Genomic DNA, 18986 nt, shown 5'->3' with positions numbered 1-18986 from the left:
TTGCTTCTTTTCTATTCAAGTATCAGATACTTGAGTCTTTTGGGCTATTTCTAGTTCTTCCAAAACAGTGTTTCAGGTAAATGACTACCTCTTAACATGGACATTTGCCTTGTGACCTACCAGGAATATATATAGGGTTTGCTTGCTTTGCTCTCAAAGTGGGCCTGATGATACCACTTTAGTATGAAACTTTAGTCTGGTTATTTGGAGATTTTTTTAACTGCCTGTGGAAAACTGTGGATTTTGAAGATTTTGAAGAAAAGCAGTTGATGAGGATTAGAGCATGCACTGACGTGCAATTTGAAAGGGAATTCATGAGGAATCAAGGAGATGGCACTGTGGCAGGACATCCCCCTACACAGAAGAGCTTTTCTGCTCTGTCGATCAGCTGGTGCGATAGCTCTGGTGCAATAGCTCTGGACGTTCTCCCCCCCACACATGGTGTGATGACATGACCTAGGCCAGCTCTCTGACTTGTAAATTGTCACTTGCTAGTGAATTATTTCTCTCTGTGGCACCAGGGGTAGAACTTCCAATAAACACCTGAGTGTGAGAACACGTGGGGAGGTAAGCTGGATATTTCTGACTGAGACACTACTTTACAAATTATAAAAGCTACACAAACTTTCATGGAGGCAGAAACCTCCTACACACACCCTGGAAACCTGTTGGACTTCTCAAGCAGAGTTTGGATGCAAATTTGCTGGATACTTTCCTGGCAACTGAGTGAAAGAATTCTAGTGTACTCCATCACCAATTCAGTGGTTAATTACATTGAATCCTAATCTGTACTATTTCTGTGCTGGCTGTAAATAGAGGTACCTTTATAATGCACTGTATTTTGTCTACTAGTAGTTCTTTTTGTTTTATTTCTGTGTACTAAGTAGTCTGTATAAAGTCTTATGTCTGTTAATTTTGTTAATTCAATAAATAATTCACCTTGTAATAGACCTAATCAACCATTATTAAGAACTTGTCAGCGAGAGCAGTCTGGCACAGGCCACGTCAAACAGCCACTCTCAGAAATCTGCATCAAAGGCAGGACTTGCCTGGGCTCTTGCCCTCTCATTCATCACAGGCAGCAGGACTGTGTCAGTGCTGGAACAGAGGTGAATGTGGTAGCTCACACATTAAGCAGGACTGAACCTACTCATAAAGAAGCATACTAAGAACAGTATGAAAGTACTGGTGTTTAATTGCTTAAAACAAGAAAGTTTCTAAAGGATGCAAAAACAATCAGTGCTGACATCTCAGGAGGGTTTAATTTCTCACAGCAAACAGCAGTCTAGACTGAAAAATACCTGTTATGTATTCATCTTAAGTACTTAATTCAGGAACACTGAAAGCTTTGGGGGTGCTTTTGCTTTTGGCAATCCCTGTCAACTTGTTCTTAGATGTCCAGAGCTTGCATTGCCTGGCAGAGGCCTGCAAGTCCAGCACAGGTGTTTTGGGAGCATCACACTGCACAACACCTCTGGCAACACCTTTGTTAATGTTCTTTGATGTCCCATACTGCAGGCAACTGACATGGGACAATGAGAGAATGACAAAGGTATGGGAGAGATAAGGGACTCCACTCTTGCTTTCTCAATTGTCATAATTAATTTTATACCAACATTTCCAGTACCAATGAACCTGCTCCTTTCTCTCCAGAAGGCAGTGGTCTGAGGAAATTTGGATCCCATAAGGCTGAGCAGGGATCAGGGATCACAAGAGATGTGTGAGCAGCCCAGGCAGAGCAGCAGGATGGGCATGCGGCTCTCACATGTGCTCTGGGCACGGCTTGGGCTAACTGTGCCAAGGACGACCTCGTTGCAAGGCTTTTAAGTAACCACATCTTGCAATCCTTGATGAAAACTAGATAGATCAAAGCCTTATCCAGAACCTCTAGATTCCTCCAGGCATTAACATGACCTCTTAAACATGACTGTATCTTATCAAGTTTATCTCATTTAGAGCAAATGTGGCTAACCACAAGGATTTTCAGAGTGGAAGTTCTTCATGGAAGAAAGGGATTTTCAGAGTTTTGCAGACTCCTGAAATGTAGACTCTGTCTGGTATGGCAGCAAGAAAATATTCTTGTGCAGTCTCATAACATCTGAGTATTTCCACCTCTTCCTATGCTCAACAGCCTTAATAAATAAAAAAATGCCCCCACCCCTGTCTCATAGAAGAAACTGAGGGATGGCACAGCTATGACTTACTACTCCTTGTAAGGTTGGTTTTGGGACCTTTCTGCCACTAGAACAGTGTCTGATTTTGCTTGTGAAATGACAAGGAAAGGGTAGCAGGGCACATGGGAAGAAAGAACTGCTGAAAGGCTGTGAAATATGGTATAAGTAAAGTTAATCTGACTTTAGAATTCCAGGCATCTGTTCTGATTCTGCAGCTTTAGCTGAGGTGATAAATGACCCCACAAGTAAATCTGAATATAGCTATACCACAGGAATGTGCAATCAGTTTTCAAGCTTTTGCCTGAGTAAACAGCAATTTGTTTGAGACAGTTTGCAAATCATGGAATTTTGGTTTGCCATTAGAAAAAGTCTCGGATATTGCTTCCAGACTATTGCACTGGATGCTTCAATGCCTTTGAAAATATGAACTTGTGTCTAAGCACACTGAGTTTGCTTGGTTCACTTATTTTATTTGAGTATTTTGCTAAAGATAAAAAGCTCTCATATGTGAGAACTCCAGCATGACGAAATAGTGTTTTGCGACCTCTGACAATTTGTTGGGCCTATTTCTTACAAAGCAAGTGGAACCTTTCTCTCTGATCAGCTTCACAGAGATGACTGGCTGGACAGTGAATTGCAAGCAGCTATGTGATGTGGCTTAGGGAGAGGACAGCAAAGCTGTAGCTCTGCAGGCCCAGTGCAGGCCACCTGCTTTGTAACATAAGAGCAACTATTTCTCGTAAAATTTAATTGCCACAGCTAGTCTTGGCTGCTGCTCCACTTCACTCCTGCCCGCTGCAGAGCCACTGTACTTCCTGCTCCACATGTGCAGGCAAAACCATCACATACAGTTGGTCCAGCATTGGTCTGTGAGTTTATTCAGCATCAACCCTCTCTCCTTCTGTGGCTGCAACCTTGACCAAAGTCAGCAGTCAGTAACATTTTTTCAGGTTTGGCTGATTTTCCTGCTGTGAATCCAAGGAACAATTCGTTTTTTCAGGGCAAGAGCAAAAGTGCTGGCCCCGGCAGACTGCTGGGTAAGTATTTTTCTATAAGCTTTAATCACACAGCCAGCACAAGTATCCATAGCTAAGGTTAAATGGAGCAGAAAACCACAATATTTATTTGCAAGTGACAGAGGGAGTGCTGTCTCCATCCCTCTTGCTATTTTGCACATAGGCCTCTTTTGCTGGAAAAGCAATCTTCAATGACAGTGATCCCAAAGTCTATACCATACTGCACCAAAGGATTAAACCCTTTGCTCTTCAATAGCTTCTTGGCTAGATAATTTGGTTCTATTGAATTTCAGCGAGAGATTGCCCCACATTACAAAAGACTGTTTCTCTTTTGACAAATAATGGCTGAACTGTTTCTCCCTGATGTACTGCTGACTGAAAATCAGTCTCCTTCATACCCCATATTATAGAAGGAGCATGCATTAGTCAGCATGCATGCAAGCATGAAAAACCCCCAAAAACAACCGCAAGAGAAAATAATTTAAAGGATTTAAAATCCTTTTAAAGGATCAAGGCATAAAACCAGGTTCTGATTATCAACACACAGCAGTTACATTAAAATGTGGGTCTATGAGCCTTTCTTCAGCATTTCATAATTGTGGGTCCTGAGTAGTTTCTGATAAATATGCAGCACCTAGCAAGTAGATACCGCATTTTAACAGGGGAAATTAGTCATCCATATCGCATTCCAGCCATTGTGTTGCATTTTATTAATATAACTGTGCCCAGGACATTGCAACCAGCTTCTGGTTTATGTTTCACCACTTCCCTTTCACATTCTGAGTCAAGACCATAAAGTGTCTCTGAGGCTTTTGCAGAAGTCCCTTACCCCATTTTAGGGTGACTGCATCACTGCTATTCCCTTTGCTCTGCCATGAAACATTCCTCATTATTTTTTTACTGCTGCTACTGAAGATCTGCCGTCACTGACCTGCACTGGGTTCCTGAGATAGAGGCGATGCTCTGATGCACGTGGCATAGGTGATCTTTGGGTCTGAGGAGTGGCTGATGGTCTGTGCTAGCACTGATCCAGGCAGTGCCCAAGCGTCTCCTGGAGTGAGCACAGCCAGTCTGTCATGCCTATGGCCCAGGTAGGGATGCCCTCTCACCATCACCAGGGTTGTTATTCATGTCTCCTGAACCCCTTCCCACCTGGCCCCCCCATCCACCCTGCGTTATCCCCTCAGCTGGGTCACTCATGGGAACAGTGGGAGCTGTGGTGGCACCCGCACTGGCCTCCTCAGGGATGTCACATCTGAAGGAACTGGAGAGCCACTGAAGGCACAGGAGGCCAAGGGGGCTGGGGGCAGCTGAGGGGAAGGTGGGGCTTGAGAGGAGGTGGTGGGCATGAGGGCTCTGGGGTGGCTGAGGGGGGTGTTAGAGGCTGGAGGGCTGAGGGATGGCAGGGGCAGAGGATGAGGACATTACAGTGTGGGCTGGGGACACTGAGAGGACATCAGGAAACTGATGATGTAAATACTCAAAAAGCATATTGTTTGCAGTATCTCAGTTGTGACGAGAAATTGAGACGCGTTGTTTAAAGTTTCATAAGTTGTAAAAAAAGTTTTCTTACCAAGGAAAGAAGTTGCTCAACCAAGACAGCAGACTGTGAGCCAATTCATGTCATGTCCTCAGGTGAACTTGTGGCCATGAAAGGATAAAGTAAGGTGGGAGCCATTCTCCAAATAACCACCAAAGACCCTTTTGGGACTGTTCTCCAAACTCTGTATGCATGCCCAAGCTATAAGGTGTACAGCTTTGTACATGTTAATAAGGGGAACGAGAATTTTCGAAAACTCTGCTGGCGTGTCCATCCGTCCCCCCCCCCCCCCCCCTCCTCCCCCGTGCACCCAGCACTGAAATTAAGTAACGCCTGCTTTCTAATACTGAAATCACAGTGCTAGAGAGTTGTATTCTTTCTGTGACGCGGAGGGCAGCGGGGTCTGGGCTGGGGGCACTGAGGGCACCGCAGGGCTCGCAGGGCCCGGAGCTGCCGTGGGCAGCGCGGCGCGCTCCGGGACCGATGCTCGGGAGCCTGAGGGTTCCCGCGGGGCCGGCCCGAGCGCGCGTCGTGCATCGGGCGCGTGCCAGCGTTCGACGGGGGCGGCGCTGCCCCCGCGCGGCGGCCGTTGTGGGCGGCGGGGCGTTGGGCGCGCGCTGCCGCGTGTCGCGACAGTTGCCGCCCGGCGCGATGGCGAAGCCGCCGCTGCCGGCTGGTTTCCGCCCCTCCTCCGCCGCTCTCTGGCCCCGCTCCCGCCCTGTCATCCCCCGGCCCTGCACCTTCCCCATGAAGCTGTGGCTGCTGGTCAACAGCCCCTGCGTCCACTCGGTACGCTGGGACGCCCACGGCGAAGGCCTGTTCATCGACCAGGGGCTCTTCGAGCAGGAGCTGCTGGGCGTGGGGCTCAGCGCCGCCGGGGAGGAGGAGCTCTTCAAAACCAAGAACTTCGGCAGCATCGTCCGCCAGCTCAACCTGTACGGGTTCCACAAGCTGACGGTGAGTCCCGCCAGCAGCACGGTCGGGTCCAGACCGAGGCCGGCCACGGCGGTGGGCGATACCAGCTACGCTGATGGGCCCCTGCACCACTTCTGGAACCCGCATTTTCGCTACGGCCGCCCGGACCTCCTCGTAAAGATCAAGAGACTGACCAAGGCCAACAAGGAGAAGCTGGACGCTGGCCTGGAGGTGACCAGCCGTCTGCCCGACGACTTGCAGTACATTACTGGAAGGGGACTTGCTGCTGTGGCCCACGTCCCTCGGCGAGGTCGGAAGGACCGGTGAGACGGGGGGGTCATGGGTGGCCGGGCTGGGGATGGCATAGGCTTGGAAAATTGGCACTGCCCTGGGGGGAGCGAGTCCCCTGCCCTTGCTGGATACTGCTCTGTTCACACGGTGTTAAGAAAAGGGTTGTTCTTTAGGAAGGTAGATCTGCTGCCAGTAAACACAGGGAATATAATTACAAATTGCTACAACTGTGCTGCCTATATATAAATACACAAATATCAAAATATGTATCTGAATATCTGTATACCTCTCACTGTGTAGCTCACAGGTCATGCTTGTATTATCTACAACGAATGACACGGTTCACAGTGTTTCAGTGTGCCTGTAGACTGCCAGCAAGGACCTAAAACTAATATACACACCAAATTGTACTTAGATAAAAGATGCAACAAGCATACTTTCGTATGTTTAAAATCTTTGTAATTAAAAAAAAAAAAAAGCCCAAAACACAAGTTCAGTCTGCTTTGAAAATGAAGAGGCCAATCAAAAGAAAATAGTGCAGCAGTTCTGCTTTCTGCATCTTGTATTTTCAGCTGTGGGAAACCATATACAACATAGAGAAGAATGGAAACGAGAAAGGAAGACTTTGAGATCTACTTTAGAAACACACACAAATTGAGTAATTTTCAATGTTCTCAAATTCAGGAAAGAAGTTCATAGAAAAGTCAGTTATCTCAATAAAAGGTTGCTTGATGCAATAGGCTAAGAGCTATTGTTCAACACATACCCAGTTTTCTAAAATATGAATTGTTAAGTAACATTCATTCACATGAACTGAAAATATATCCATGGATACTTTGTAAATTTCAAAACCTTGCCTTTTCCTACAAATAGCATTCCATCAGGCTGTCTTTCTTTTTTGTTTATTTTGTTTGAAATTAGCTTCTGATCTTATTTCACATCACTCACATTACATAGCTCTTGGCCATGTTGCTTTTCTGATAACACCAAGATGTACTAACATGAGGCCTACCTTAGATATCTGAAAGACCTTTTTCACCTTTCATCCACAGAAAAGTTCCCCAGCCCAGGGCATGGCAAACAGTAGCACAGTTACCTGGGCCATTACTGGGATGGCTGAGGACAGGCAGGATAGTGATCATCATGCAGCCCAGCAGAGAGAATGTGACATTGGTGCCCTCCATTAGCACAACAAGAGGAAACAGATGAGATAATCCAGAAGATCTTCCTAATTTTGGGGTGGGAATGAGCTCAGCCTAGAGTTTTGTAAAGCTTGTGCAAAAGGCTGTGTCTGATTCACACGGTCAGCGCTGCTTCATTGCTGTCTGCTCCACCTGGGTGAACGGCTCCTACCCAAATCTTGTCTGCATTGTCATCTCTCTCTTCTTAAGATCATTTCATAATAGTGAGGAGGAAATGAAACTAAGTGAAGTAAGACATACCACTTCAAACTTGTAAGGCTTTTTTAGAGGTTTAAGTACAGTACCCAAACAGGCACCTAATTCACTGCCTCAGGTATTCTTCCGCAAGTTTACTGCTGCAAGTCACTGAGTCATGATACTAAGGGTACCATGGGTTCTTCAGATGTCACAGTTGCTGTGCCATACATGGAAAGAAAAGCTGGAGCAATTTATATAAAACTTAATGTGTTCAGGACCCATGAGGGAAGGTTCTATGGCTTTTGTGATTCTGGGGTTCAGATTAAATGATCATAATGCTGCTTTCTGGGCTCAGCTCCCCTGAATCAGAGCCAAAAACCGCACATATGAGCTCCTTTAAATAAAGATTTAGAAGTCTAAATCTTTAGAAGTCTAAATTGTTGCAACACACAATTAATCACTTGTAAATTACTAACTTCTTTTGGAGTTTTTTCCCCTGATGTCCTCATAGTGGATGTAAATGAAAAAATTGTCCAGAGGAGGACAACGAGGCTGGAGAGGGGCTGGGAACACAAACCCTGTGAGGAACGGCTGAGGGAGCTGGGGGTGTTTAGCCTGGAGAAAAGGAGACTCAGAGGAGCCCTTATCACTCTCTGCAACTCCCTGAAAGGTGGCTGTGGTCAGGGGGGGTTGGTCTCTCTCCAGGGAACAACTGACAGAACCAGAGGACAGTGTCTTAAGCGGCATCAAGGGAAATATAGGTTGGACATTAGGGAAAAGTTTTTTACAGAAAGAGTGATAAAGTTCTGGAATGGCCTGCCAGGGGACATGGTGGAGTCACCATCCCTGGATGTGTTTAAGAAAAGACTGGATGTGGCACTCAATGCCATGGTTTAGTTGAGGTGTTAGAGCATGGGTTGGCCTCGATGATCTTTTAAGGTCTCTTCCAACCTAGTGATTCTGTGAATTCTGTAAATTCTGACCAACACTGTCTTTCTATATTTTACTTGAAGTGCCCATGGTAAACCCTTGCATGAGGAAGACAAATTCCATGAAATTATCATAAACCACAGTTAATGTGACTCTGACATGTGAAGCATTTAAACTACATTCCTAAAGACACGTTCCTCTTTTGGGGGAGTCAGTCAGATCTTAATTGTACTTAGTGCAAATATATTTTCTAAGGCAGAGAGAAAGGGAAGGAATCGGAGGGTTTCTCAATCTTTTTAAAAGCACACAGAAGAGAGATGTCTGAAGGAAAATGCAAAATGACAAATGCTGCATACTGTCATCTCACCAAATACATATCTTACTTTGTGCTGCAAGTGGGAACAGCAACTGGCAAGTACAGTTGAAGTGTGTTTAAAAATAAAAACCACCAGTCTACTAGAAGATTTTAAGTGTAATATCATTAAAGAATATTGGAAACTCACTGTGCAGGGGATCACTTACAGCCACAGGAAACATCCTAGTTGTCTGCTCAGGGGGCAGGAGCATCATGGCAGGACAACAGCCACAAGAGAGGGAGCACAGCCAGTTCTAGAAGAGGAGAAAAGACAGTGCCCAGACTCCAGAAACCCCAGAAGCCTGGGAAGGAAAGCATCTTGTAAAAATTGAGGCAAATCAGACACATACAAGAAGAAATACTTATCTGAATTGAAATAAACTTAAAGAGACACTGGTGGCCCTATTCTTTGTCTAGGACTGCAGCCATCTAGCAAAATTTCTGCTCTGCTTCACTGCCTGCCAAGCATGATGTGCCTCTTCTGAAGCTGATGTCACTTTCAATGCTGTGACATTGCTGTCTTCATTCACCCAAGTCCCTGTAACACAGCAGAGTGAGCAGAGTTCACTTTGACCTGTGACCCCCTGGGGGACCAGGTTGCTTAGGGATGATGCAATGTCCCTGTCTCTTGTTCTGCCTCATGAGATCCCACATAGTACTTATCACTGCATATTGTGATGTCTTTATACTGCTGCTAAGGCACCAGCATGGCATCTCTGTGGCAAACAAGCTGTATTTGCCACTGATCTATGAATTTACTGAGAAGCAGAAGCACAAGGGTTCATTCAGTGCCAAATTAAAGTTTTGTTGGCTTATTTAAATTACTTTTCTTTCAGCTTCTTAAAGATCAGCCACTTCTGAGTAATAGTGTATGCTCAACTTGTAACTGGAGATCTAAAAGTAGGCTATTAGGTGAATGAACCAAGGGATGGATGGATGGATGGATGGATGGATGGATGGATGGATGGATGGATGGATGGATGGATGGATGGATGGATGGATGAATGGATGGATGGATGGATGGATGGGAGAATGAATAGAATGTTTTCTCCATTCCTAACAACCCCATTCAGCACACTGAAGTCCTGTAAAAGCATACTGTATCATCTGAAGAGACTTCTGCCAAAATGCAGAGGGAAGGAAGAAAAAGTATGAGACATTAGTCTATATTTTAAAAGAAAGGGATTGTTCTTTGGCACCATTGACTTTTTCAGTTCCATTGATTTCTTTACAAAAAGCTGAAAATCTAGTTTAAAAAATGAAAAACTAGTGAAAGATTTAAAAAAACAGTTGGTGTGGCCAGAAAACTGTTGCCAAACTTGCCAAGTTTAGAAAATCCAAATACCTAAGAACATAAAACATTCTTTTTTTTTTTTTTTTTTTATGGAGCAGTCACAGTGTTGCCCTGGAAACATCATTTAATGTGCATTCTGTATTTGAATTAAGACATTTACAACTCCCAAACTAGCATACAATGGCTAGCATACAATATATCCTGTTTCAAATTTTCTACCTCCCAGGAGCAAGAATCAAAAGGTAGACAGTAAATGCTTGTAGATAAAGGACCTGACTCTTTGGTAATCTTTGTGCAGGACATTTCCAGTGGCTGAGCTGATGTGTGGTCATGTGTTCCCCCTGGAAAAGAGAGACATAAGTTGGATAAACAACAAGACAGAAAGACAAGGGAGGTCAGGAGGAGTTTGTCAGGCTTGCAAAGGAAGAAGCAGGGACATACCTGCACACCACATTATGAAGGAGCAGAAGCAAAACTCATGCCTGGACGTCTGTAACAGGCAAGGCTTCTTAGTTTAGACAAATTGCCAGCAGGGATAAGAGCAACCTGAAGAAACATCCTTAAGTGCCAGAGAAGAAGCTGGTATGTACTCTCATTGAACAGCCCGTTGCTGACCTGTCTGCTTCAGGTCCATTCGTCATGGGCAGACTTACAGCAGAGAACAGTGGTTTTGAATGGACTCAGTGACATTTTGGCTCTACTTAAAGTCAGTAGCCAAAATTCTGCAAGACTCAAAAACGTTAATTCTCACCTTCAAACTGTAAACCATTTATAAATCATTTATTAAATATAACTCTTTAAATTGTTGGACTCCTTAGTGTTTTCACTGCCATGTGTGCATGATATCAATAAAAGTGCCATGGAATCCAGCTGGGGGAAGGAATATAACTATGTTATAGTGTTTCTGATGACAAAAGGAATATTGACTTTCCCCAAGATTTGACTGTCCCACTTGAATGAAGCATAATTGCACTGTCTTTTTTTTTTCTGAAATGTAAAAATCATAATAACAGGTTTTGTTTCTGAAGAACACATTTGGAATGCCAAATTGGAATTCCAGACTGGAATTCCAAATGTTCATTAGCTTTCAATCAGTGCTGTTTAGCATCTTGATCAATATTTCAAATAATTCTGTTGAAATAGTTGGCTTTTTTTTTTCTTTATTCATTAGTATTATCCATTGGAGTGCTTATATCTTATTTGTGTTTATGCTTTTGCTTCAGTTATGTGAATTTTCTGTAATTGCACATGTGATATCTTACTGTAATTTAGTTAACTATTGTCTTTATTTATAAATCTGTTATTCTATTTGTTTATCAGCATTGTGATTAGAAAAATAATGGATAAATATTCACTTACATCTAACAGAGCAGGAACAGAAAACCATTTTTAACCACACTTCTTAATGGCCCTGTAAGTGGATAAAACAGTACAGCAAGTAAAGCTTAAGGGTGACATACGAAACAAGCCATAATGTAAGCTCTTTTGGACATTCTGTCTCTTTTTCTGTAAACATTTAATTATGTCCAGCCCCTACATTAAACAGTATCATTACAAATTGCAAAGTCAGCTTCTGAGAATTTGAAGGCGTGTTGAAATTTGTGCATTGAAAGTTTGCATCCAGGAAAAACACTGGAAGAAAAATCCATCTCATTGCTTAGCCTAAAGAAATCACAGTAAGGAAAATAGCTCATGGTCACCATTGCCAGAACTGGATACTAATTGGAGGGCAGTAGGCCATTGCCATACCGTGGAGGAGTATAATTTGAGTGGGAAGGGACATCTTATCAGTGGGGTTTAAAGACATTTCTGACAAGAATAGAGAGCATTGGGAATCCCCAGTCTGTGTACGCATCCCGAGAACACATAACAAAGAACTTTCCAGAACAAAAAGTTTAATCTTTTTAAAGCAACTAAAAATTAAGTCCTGCAGTGCAAACGGTAGTGTAAATTTACTCCATTGACTGCTGAAGCTGTTAGTTGCACAGTAACACTAGTGGAGTCCTAACCGCAGGCAGGCTTGGGGAGGGGGCAGGGGCAAAAAAGTAACTGCGTAACAAGCCCCCGGGGCTTTTCAAAACTTCCTCTTCGTGGTTTTAGCTTGGGGCTTTTTTGAGACTGCTTTGGTTTTGAGGCTCGGTTTTTTGAGACTTTTCGAAACTTGCTTTTGAATGGGGGCTTTTTGAGTCTTACGCTTTTTGCCCTGGCTCCAAGCCTGCCATTTAGGTCTCCTGCCCTTGCCGGCTCTTGCTTGCCCCCGCGTTTGCCCTGCCTCCCTGTGTCTCTGAGCAGCTCCATCTCTGTTGCCCAGTGCCGCCGGTACCGCCGGAGCTGCGCCACCCGAGAGCCGCGCCCAGGCAGGCACAGCACAGCCCCGCGCCTGGACGCCGACAGCACTTGCCTGGCTCGCTCGGGGTAACCCCCTCTTTTCCTCTCTCTCTTCTCTCTCTCCCAGCTCCGCCGTTCCTTCTCTGTTTTCCTTCCTCCTTTTCTGTCTATTTCGCCTTTCATTTGGGCAGCTCCTTTTCGGTTTTGTTCCCGTAAACAGCTTACAGATACAATGTTTGCCTCGTTTGGCCTAATTTCATTCCCAAAAACCCATTACTGAAAGAACTCGCAGTTCTCTACAGCAGAACGCAACAGGTGCCCCGGATGGGTCTGGCTGAGGGCTGTGCTGCAGATGCTGACAGGGCCACGGGTGTCTCGATGCTGCAGATCCCAAAACTGTGGGCCCATGGACTACATGGACTTCAAGGAGGGGCTGTGCAAGTTCTACTTCAAAGGCTTCTCCTGTGAGGGCAAACTCAGAAGGTAGGATTTTTACGGCCACCTCAAGGACTTCTGAGGTTTTGGGGAGACCTTCCACTATGGCTGAACCTCAGGGGATAGGAGGGACTTCATCCTAGCCCTGAAGCTTGGAGGGTGGGAAGTGTTTCCTCAGTGTGGGAATGGATCTTGTTTTCTCTTGTTTATTATGATTGGTTTTTTACTATGGACAGTATAACTCATTCTGGAGGGTGAGCAGGCCTGGAATCTGACCTGTACTACAACACAGTGCTGCACTACACCACAATGCCGGCTGCGTGGGGTGGGTACTCCCTAATCTGCGGCTGTAAGGTAGATGCCAGGCTGGGCTGGAAGGATGTGCAGGCTTGGGAAAATGGACACCAGTTGGACTGGGAGAGGGCTAGAATGATTACTTCCCCCACACCTTCAGGGGATGGTAGCTTGGGCAGGGATTAGTGTTGGCCCACTGACTGCTGCCCTTTTGTGATGGAATGGCAGCAGCATGGCCCCGAATATCCCACTCCTCGAGAACCATCTTCCTGTGGATGCTGGATTTGGTGGGACTTTGGGGACAATGACACACCCCCCATTACCTCTCTCCTGGGACAACCAGGACACATCTTTTGAGGGGGATAGCTGGGTCATCAGGATCCTCAGGTCTGTGATACCTCATCCCTCTCTCTGGGATACCCCTCTCTGGGACCAGAGAGGAGGCTCCTGAGCTTTTCAGGAGCTCCAGAGCTGTCACAACACCCACTTTTGGGGGAACAGGGCTTGGTGGGACCCTCAGGGCCATGAGAGCCCAGCACTCCTGCCAACCCTGTCCCCTCAAGAGATGTCACCCTGTCCCTGAAAGGGGTGCGCGTCCTTAGCATGAGGGTTCCCCCTTCTGTCCCAGGCAAGTGCCCTCCCAGTGCTTCAGTCATCCTTGGTGTTCCTGTCCTCCCTGCAACTCCCTCAGCTCCTACTGACTCAATGCCATTCCAAGACTCTCTGGAGGCAGCTTGTCCAGCTACCCCTCAGAGACCCATTCCCTGGAGAATGATAGCCTGTTTTTCAGTACTGGCACTTTGGTTTGTGCCCCCAAAGGGCTATCATTGGCTGAAATCACTCTGCAGCACCTGATTCCCTACCTGCTCCTTCCCTTGTACCTCCTAAACCCCAATGCCCACATCCTTCTCTATCTTTTTGCCACGATTTCCATCCTGGAAACAGGATTAGAAAAAGTAGGAAAGATTAAATTGCTTAAATTGTGAGATTACAACAAATACTTATTCTTCTCCCTAATGTCATTCCCTTTTGCTAGAAGTGTACAAAGATTTTTTTAAAACATTTTAATATTTGTTACTATTTGGATAGGAGGAAATGCGTAATGTTGAAATTTTTAATCACATTCATAGAATCATAAAATGGCTTGTGTTGAAAGGGACCCATCTAGTCCATCCTCACTTCCACTATACCCCAGGTTGCTCAAAGGTTCATCCATCCTGGCCTTGAATACTTCCAGGGATGGGACATCCACAGCTTCTCTAAGCAACCTGTTCCAGTGTCTCACCAACTTCACAGTAAAGAATTTCTTCCTAATGTCTCATCTAGACCTACCCCATTTTAGTTTAAAGATGTTCCTCCCCCTTGATAATATTACAAGATATCACATCTCCTCTTATAAGGAAAACTGCAATATCATAGCTGCTGAGTTGTTAGGGTCCACTACAGGCAAATTCAGATAACACCAAGTTGGAGGAGAGTGTTGATCTGCTGGAGTATAGTGGGCTCTGCAGGAGGACCTGGACAGGCTGGATCAAAGGGCTGAATCCAGCAGTATGAGGTTCAGCAAGACCAAGTGCCAGGCCTTGCACTTTGGCTACAACAGCCTCAGGCAGAGCTCCAGGCTGGGGACAGAGTGGCTGGCAGTCGTCAGGCAGAAAGGAATCTGAGGATACTGACTGACAGCAGCTGAGCATGAGCCTGCAGTGCCCAGGTGGCCAAGAAGGCCAATGGCATCCTGGCCTGTGCCAGCAATGGTGTGGCAGCAGGAGCAGGGCAGGGACTGACCCCCTGTACTCAGCACTGGTGAGGCCACACCTCAAATCCCGTGTCCAGTTCTTGGGCCCTCAATTTAGGAAGGACATTGAGGTGCTGGAGTATGTCCAGAGAAGGGCAGTGAAGCTGGTGAAGGTTCTGGAGCACAGGTCCTATGAGAAGCAGCTGCAAGAGCTGTGGTTGTTTAGGAGGCTCGGGGGACCTCATCCCTTTCTATACATCTCCAAAGGGAGAGTGTAGCCAGATGTGGGTTGGGCTCTTTTCCATGGCAACCAGTGACAGGGTAAGAGGACAGAGTCTTATACTGTGCCAGGGGAGGTTTAGGTTGGGGAGGGAGCACATCAGGAGGCATTTATTCACAGAAAGGGTGATTGGGAATTGGAATGGGCTGCCCAGGGATGTGGGGGAGTCACCATCTATGGAGGTGTTAAGGAAAGACTGGATGTGGCACTCTGTGCCACGGTCTTGTGGGCAAAGTGGTGTTCAGTCATAGGTTGGACACGATGATCTCAAAGGTATTTTCCAACCTAGTCGATTCTGTGATTCTGTGATTCTGTGAAGATGGGAGTAGAAAAGATAATCATCAGGGACCATACCTGGAGCCACTGTGCAAAGACATTCAAATTAACTACTGGACAGTAGAATACCCCATGGGATCCTGCCGTTGGTAAAGATCCATCAGTAAGGAAATAAGGTCACTGTAGTTTTAGAAAAAGATGCTAACACAAACAGCAGGACATTTCAGAAAGGAAAATGTATGTCAGTGCACAAGCGCTAAATACATTTTTTCAGTACAAGGAACATATAAACCAGCGATGTTTTTCACGTTATTGTCTTGTTCTGTGTAAATGAGAGTTTGTAATTTCAGAAATAAGACACTTTTCTTAAAAAGTATCTCATTCTTGGTTTTACTCTGAATTTCTTATCTCCTCACTCTAAGTCTTTATTTTCTGGCTCTGTGTCACCATTCACATATCAACAGAGCACATTACTCCTCAGCTCTTGCCATTTGCTATGGGCCTGTACCAAAAGCACTGTAAAACTTGGAGGCCTCTTTTGATACTGGTTGTGCAGTGAAAGTATATAGGCATCTCAGATTGCAAATATGTCATGGTACGAAATAGTCCGGTTCAAACTGCTTGGTTTTTGAGCATGTTTATTATCAGTGTGGGTTACTGAAGGATGTAGCATGTTTTGTTTCTTTGCAGGTTTTTTTCTTTAAAACTCGGTAGTTTTGCACCTAAAATTAATACCATTTTAAGTTCCAGTTCTGAATTCCCACTGTTCACTCTTGCAAGAACAGATAATTCATGTAGTGCATTTGTCCCAGTTTTTGGCTGGGAATTTATTCTCAGCAGCTAGTGCTCTGTTTCGTCCTGCTGCTAAGTATGTATATAACAATACCCTAGAAAACACCCTAGAAAGGCGGTTCAGAGACTTGTCCAAGAGCACAGGCAAATGTAATGTGAGAGTAAAAATAATAAATCTTACTGCACTCATGCTTTGTCTTTAACCTTTCTTATGATTCAGGTCTGGTTGTTTAAATTAACAGTATTTAGTAAAGACCATGCTTGAAGTAAGATTCCCTAAAGAAATTGGGGAAAGAATTAATTTTGAAGAAAGCTATAAAAGAACAGTGGATAAAGAAAATATAATTACTAACATGTCATGGTTTGGCACTGGCACAATGCCCGTGCCCCCATGAGAATACCCTCTCCCTGGTGTCTGCTGTGAGATGTGACCAGGAGTAAGCAAAGCAGGCTCCTACTTAGAAATAAAGAAAACTTTATTAACTAAACTACAAGGAAAGAGAAAAACACACAAAGAAAATGAAAACCTTACAAAAGCATTTTCCTACTCCCCCCACCAAATTCCAATACAATACATCTCCCAAATCACCAACTCTTGGTCCAGCACCACCCTTTAGAATACTCAATCCTCCATTCATCAAGAGGAGAAGGAGTCTGCTTTGTGCCATCTTCCTTCCATGCCCAGTGCTCTCACCACTGCACATAGACCAGGGCGGCCTCTAGGGTCCTTTTAAGGATGCCTGGTCTCCTTCCAAAAAGGCACAGTCTCAACTTTGGGACATCTGTCCCCCCTATAATTTTTGCACCCCCTGGGGCTGAGGGGTACCCACACTGAACCCTCCTGGTTCTGAGGCACTGCCCCCCCTGGAAGCAGTCTCTGTATTAGAAGGCAACAGTCCATGGCTATACAAAAAAAAAGAGTCCAGCAAAAATGCCACTCCATCTTCTCCATTCTTCCAATATCTCTCTCTCTGCCCAGACCTTCATCACTCTTCTAGGAAGGGTTAGTGTTATGTAAAGTTTTCATTATCCACAAAGGGGTTAAAAGTTCCCACAAGCGGCTGGACACATCGCTGCCTCCTCTGCCTCCTTCTCCCCCTTCCTCCTTCTGAGCCGTGCTGCCTGCTGCCACACATGTTTATCAAGTTTCAAGGTAACTCCCAGGCACGGCTCTGTTTCTCTCTCTGTCTGTCTCCCAGAAGGGGGGGAATACCTCTCAGTAGTTCTTGGATGCTTCCACCTTTGGGCCCCTCAGGGTCAGGCCCACCTCTCCCGGGCCGCGTAGCTTTCCCCTCCCCCTGCCCAACCAACTCTGTCCCGCCGGAAATCCAAAGAGAACCTTACAGGGGGGAGCCCTGATTTTAACCCTGTGTTCTCAGAGGCGGATCCCAATGTCCCAACGGACACATCAGGTGCCAATATTAAAATCTGAGCACCCATTGGTTTGACTGCAGCATCTCAGAAATCCCATTTCCGGTCAAACCACCACACTAACACAGTGCCCAGGGGTTCAAATTACAACAGAAAGGCATGTAATTACATATTGTTCCTCATGTCCAACAGAAATGCCGTTATATAAGTATATAATATAAGAAAATATACTGTAAGAAATGCACAAAAATCATCAAGCTGCAAGGAACAATCATCTCTGGCAAGTGAATGATTTCTTAGTAGTTTTAGTCTGCAACTTACTGTTTACTATCATTTCAACAAAGAAGAAGGTATGAAGTGTAGATGGTTATCTCCTGTGGTAATAAGATATCCTTAAAAAGATGTACAGAGTGTTTATGGCGCAAATGCAGTTTCTTAAGGAAAATGGAGTCTGGCATCGCTCTTAATGCTATGAATTTTGCATTATAGAGGCATCTCAGTGATACTGCTGGATAATGGTAGCTTATGGTTCCTCTGAATAGATTATTAGATTTATTTTGTTTCTGCTTGAAATTTTCCATCCTTCTACTGCAATAAAAATGTTAGAGCAATCATATCAGTCTGCTTTGGGAAAATGATTGTCATCATGTTTTTTCACAACTCACACTGCATGTATTTATGAGACTGAAAGGAAGAGGTGAGAGCTGCTAAGAAATGCAAGCTCTTGAAAAGTCATAATTTTCCTAAAGGAATTTTCTTTCTCAGTGCATAGATAACAAATAGCAAGGAAAATTCAGCGCTATTCAGCCCTATAGTTCTTCTATTACTCAAAGTTCATATTTTACTTAAGAACCACTAGTTATGATATCATACCATTATCATACCATAATAATGGCAATTTGTTACTCATTCTGCATTTCATAACAATAACAAGGATTTCTCGACTTATATATGATGAGACTTCTTGAGATGGATAAACTTGGCCAGTACGATAATTCATGTTTGGAAGTAACATCAAAGATGAGTAGTGTCTGCGGTAGCTGATAGCTCTGAACTATTTATTATGTATAGCTCTGCTTCCTAAAGGACAAAACTGTGTGTCTATGCTTGTGTGCATTCCGGAGAGCAAGGTACACTGACAGAGAAACAGACACAGAGACTTACACAGCTACTGTGAACAACAAACCAGGTTGACAGAGACACAGCAATGCCTTTACTAGCACCCAAGTATCCATAACCATCCCTTCCATGAGAATGAGCACAGTCCAGTCCTTCTCTGCTTTTCCAGGCGATCTGGATTGGATGTTTTCTAGTGAAACATGAACACACCTTCACTCCCTATAGTCATAAGCACAGCATGTTCTTCAAATAACAGTATAGAAATTAATTGAAATTTATCCATGTAGTATCTGTGACTGGATGTCAAGTTCCTTACCCAGTCCTTGGTGCAAATCTTGGGTCTTTCTATGAACCATGTCTCCATGAAAGAGTCCTTTTTCCCTAGTGCACTGTGCACAAACACAGAGTTATCCCACCAGTAGGCAGCCTAGGACACTTTAGACTTCCAAGTGTTGTTTCTAG

The 18986-nt window shown here is 44.7% G+C and overlaps 2 protein-coding genes across 2 annotated transcripts in view; both read left to right on the top strand.

Moving 5' to 3' along the window:
* PUM3 (pumilio RNA binding family member 3) overlaps positions 1-18986 on the top strand; it is a 69881-nt gene that overhangs the window by 6154 nt on the left and 44741 nt on the right. The window lies entirely within an intron of this gene.
* On the top strand, positions 5478-10429 carry LOC135460110 (heat shock factor protein 5-like). The gene is made up of 2 exons (XM_064736780.1): positions 5478-5968; positions 10193-10429. Exons 1-2 carry the CDS (start codon positions 5478-5480, stop codon positions 10410-10412), a joined length of 711 nt encoding a protein of 236 aa, XP_064592850.1. The 3' UTR covers positions 10413-10429.

The sequence above is a fragment of the Zonotrichia leucophrys genome, chromosome Z (genome assembly GCF_028769735.1).
Source record: "Zonotrichia leucophrys gambelii isolate GWCS_2022_RI chromosome Z, RI_Zleu_2.0, whole genome shotgun sequence".
NCBI lineage: Eukaryota > Metazoa > Chordata > Aves > Passeriformes > Passerellidae > Zonotrichia > Zonotrichia leucophrys.
Note: the sequence above shows the minus strand (reverse complement) of the source record. Positions and strands in the feature narration are given on the sequence as shown.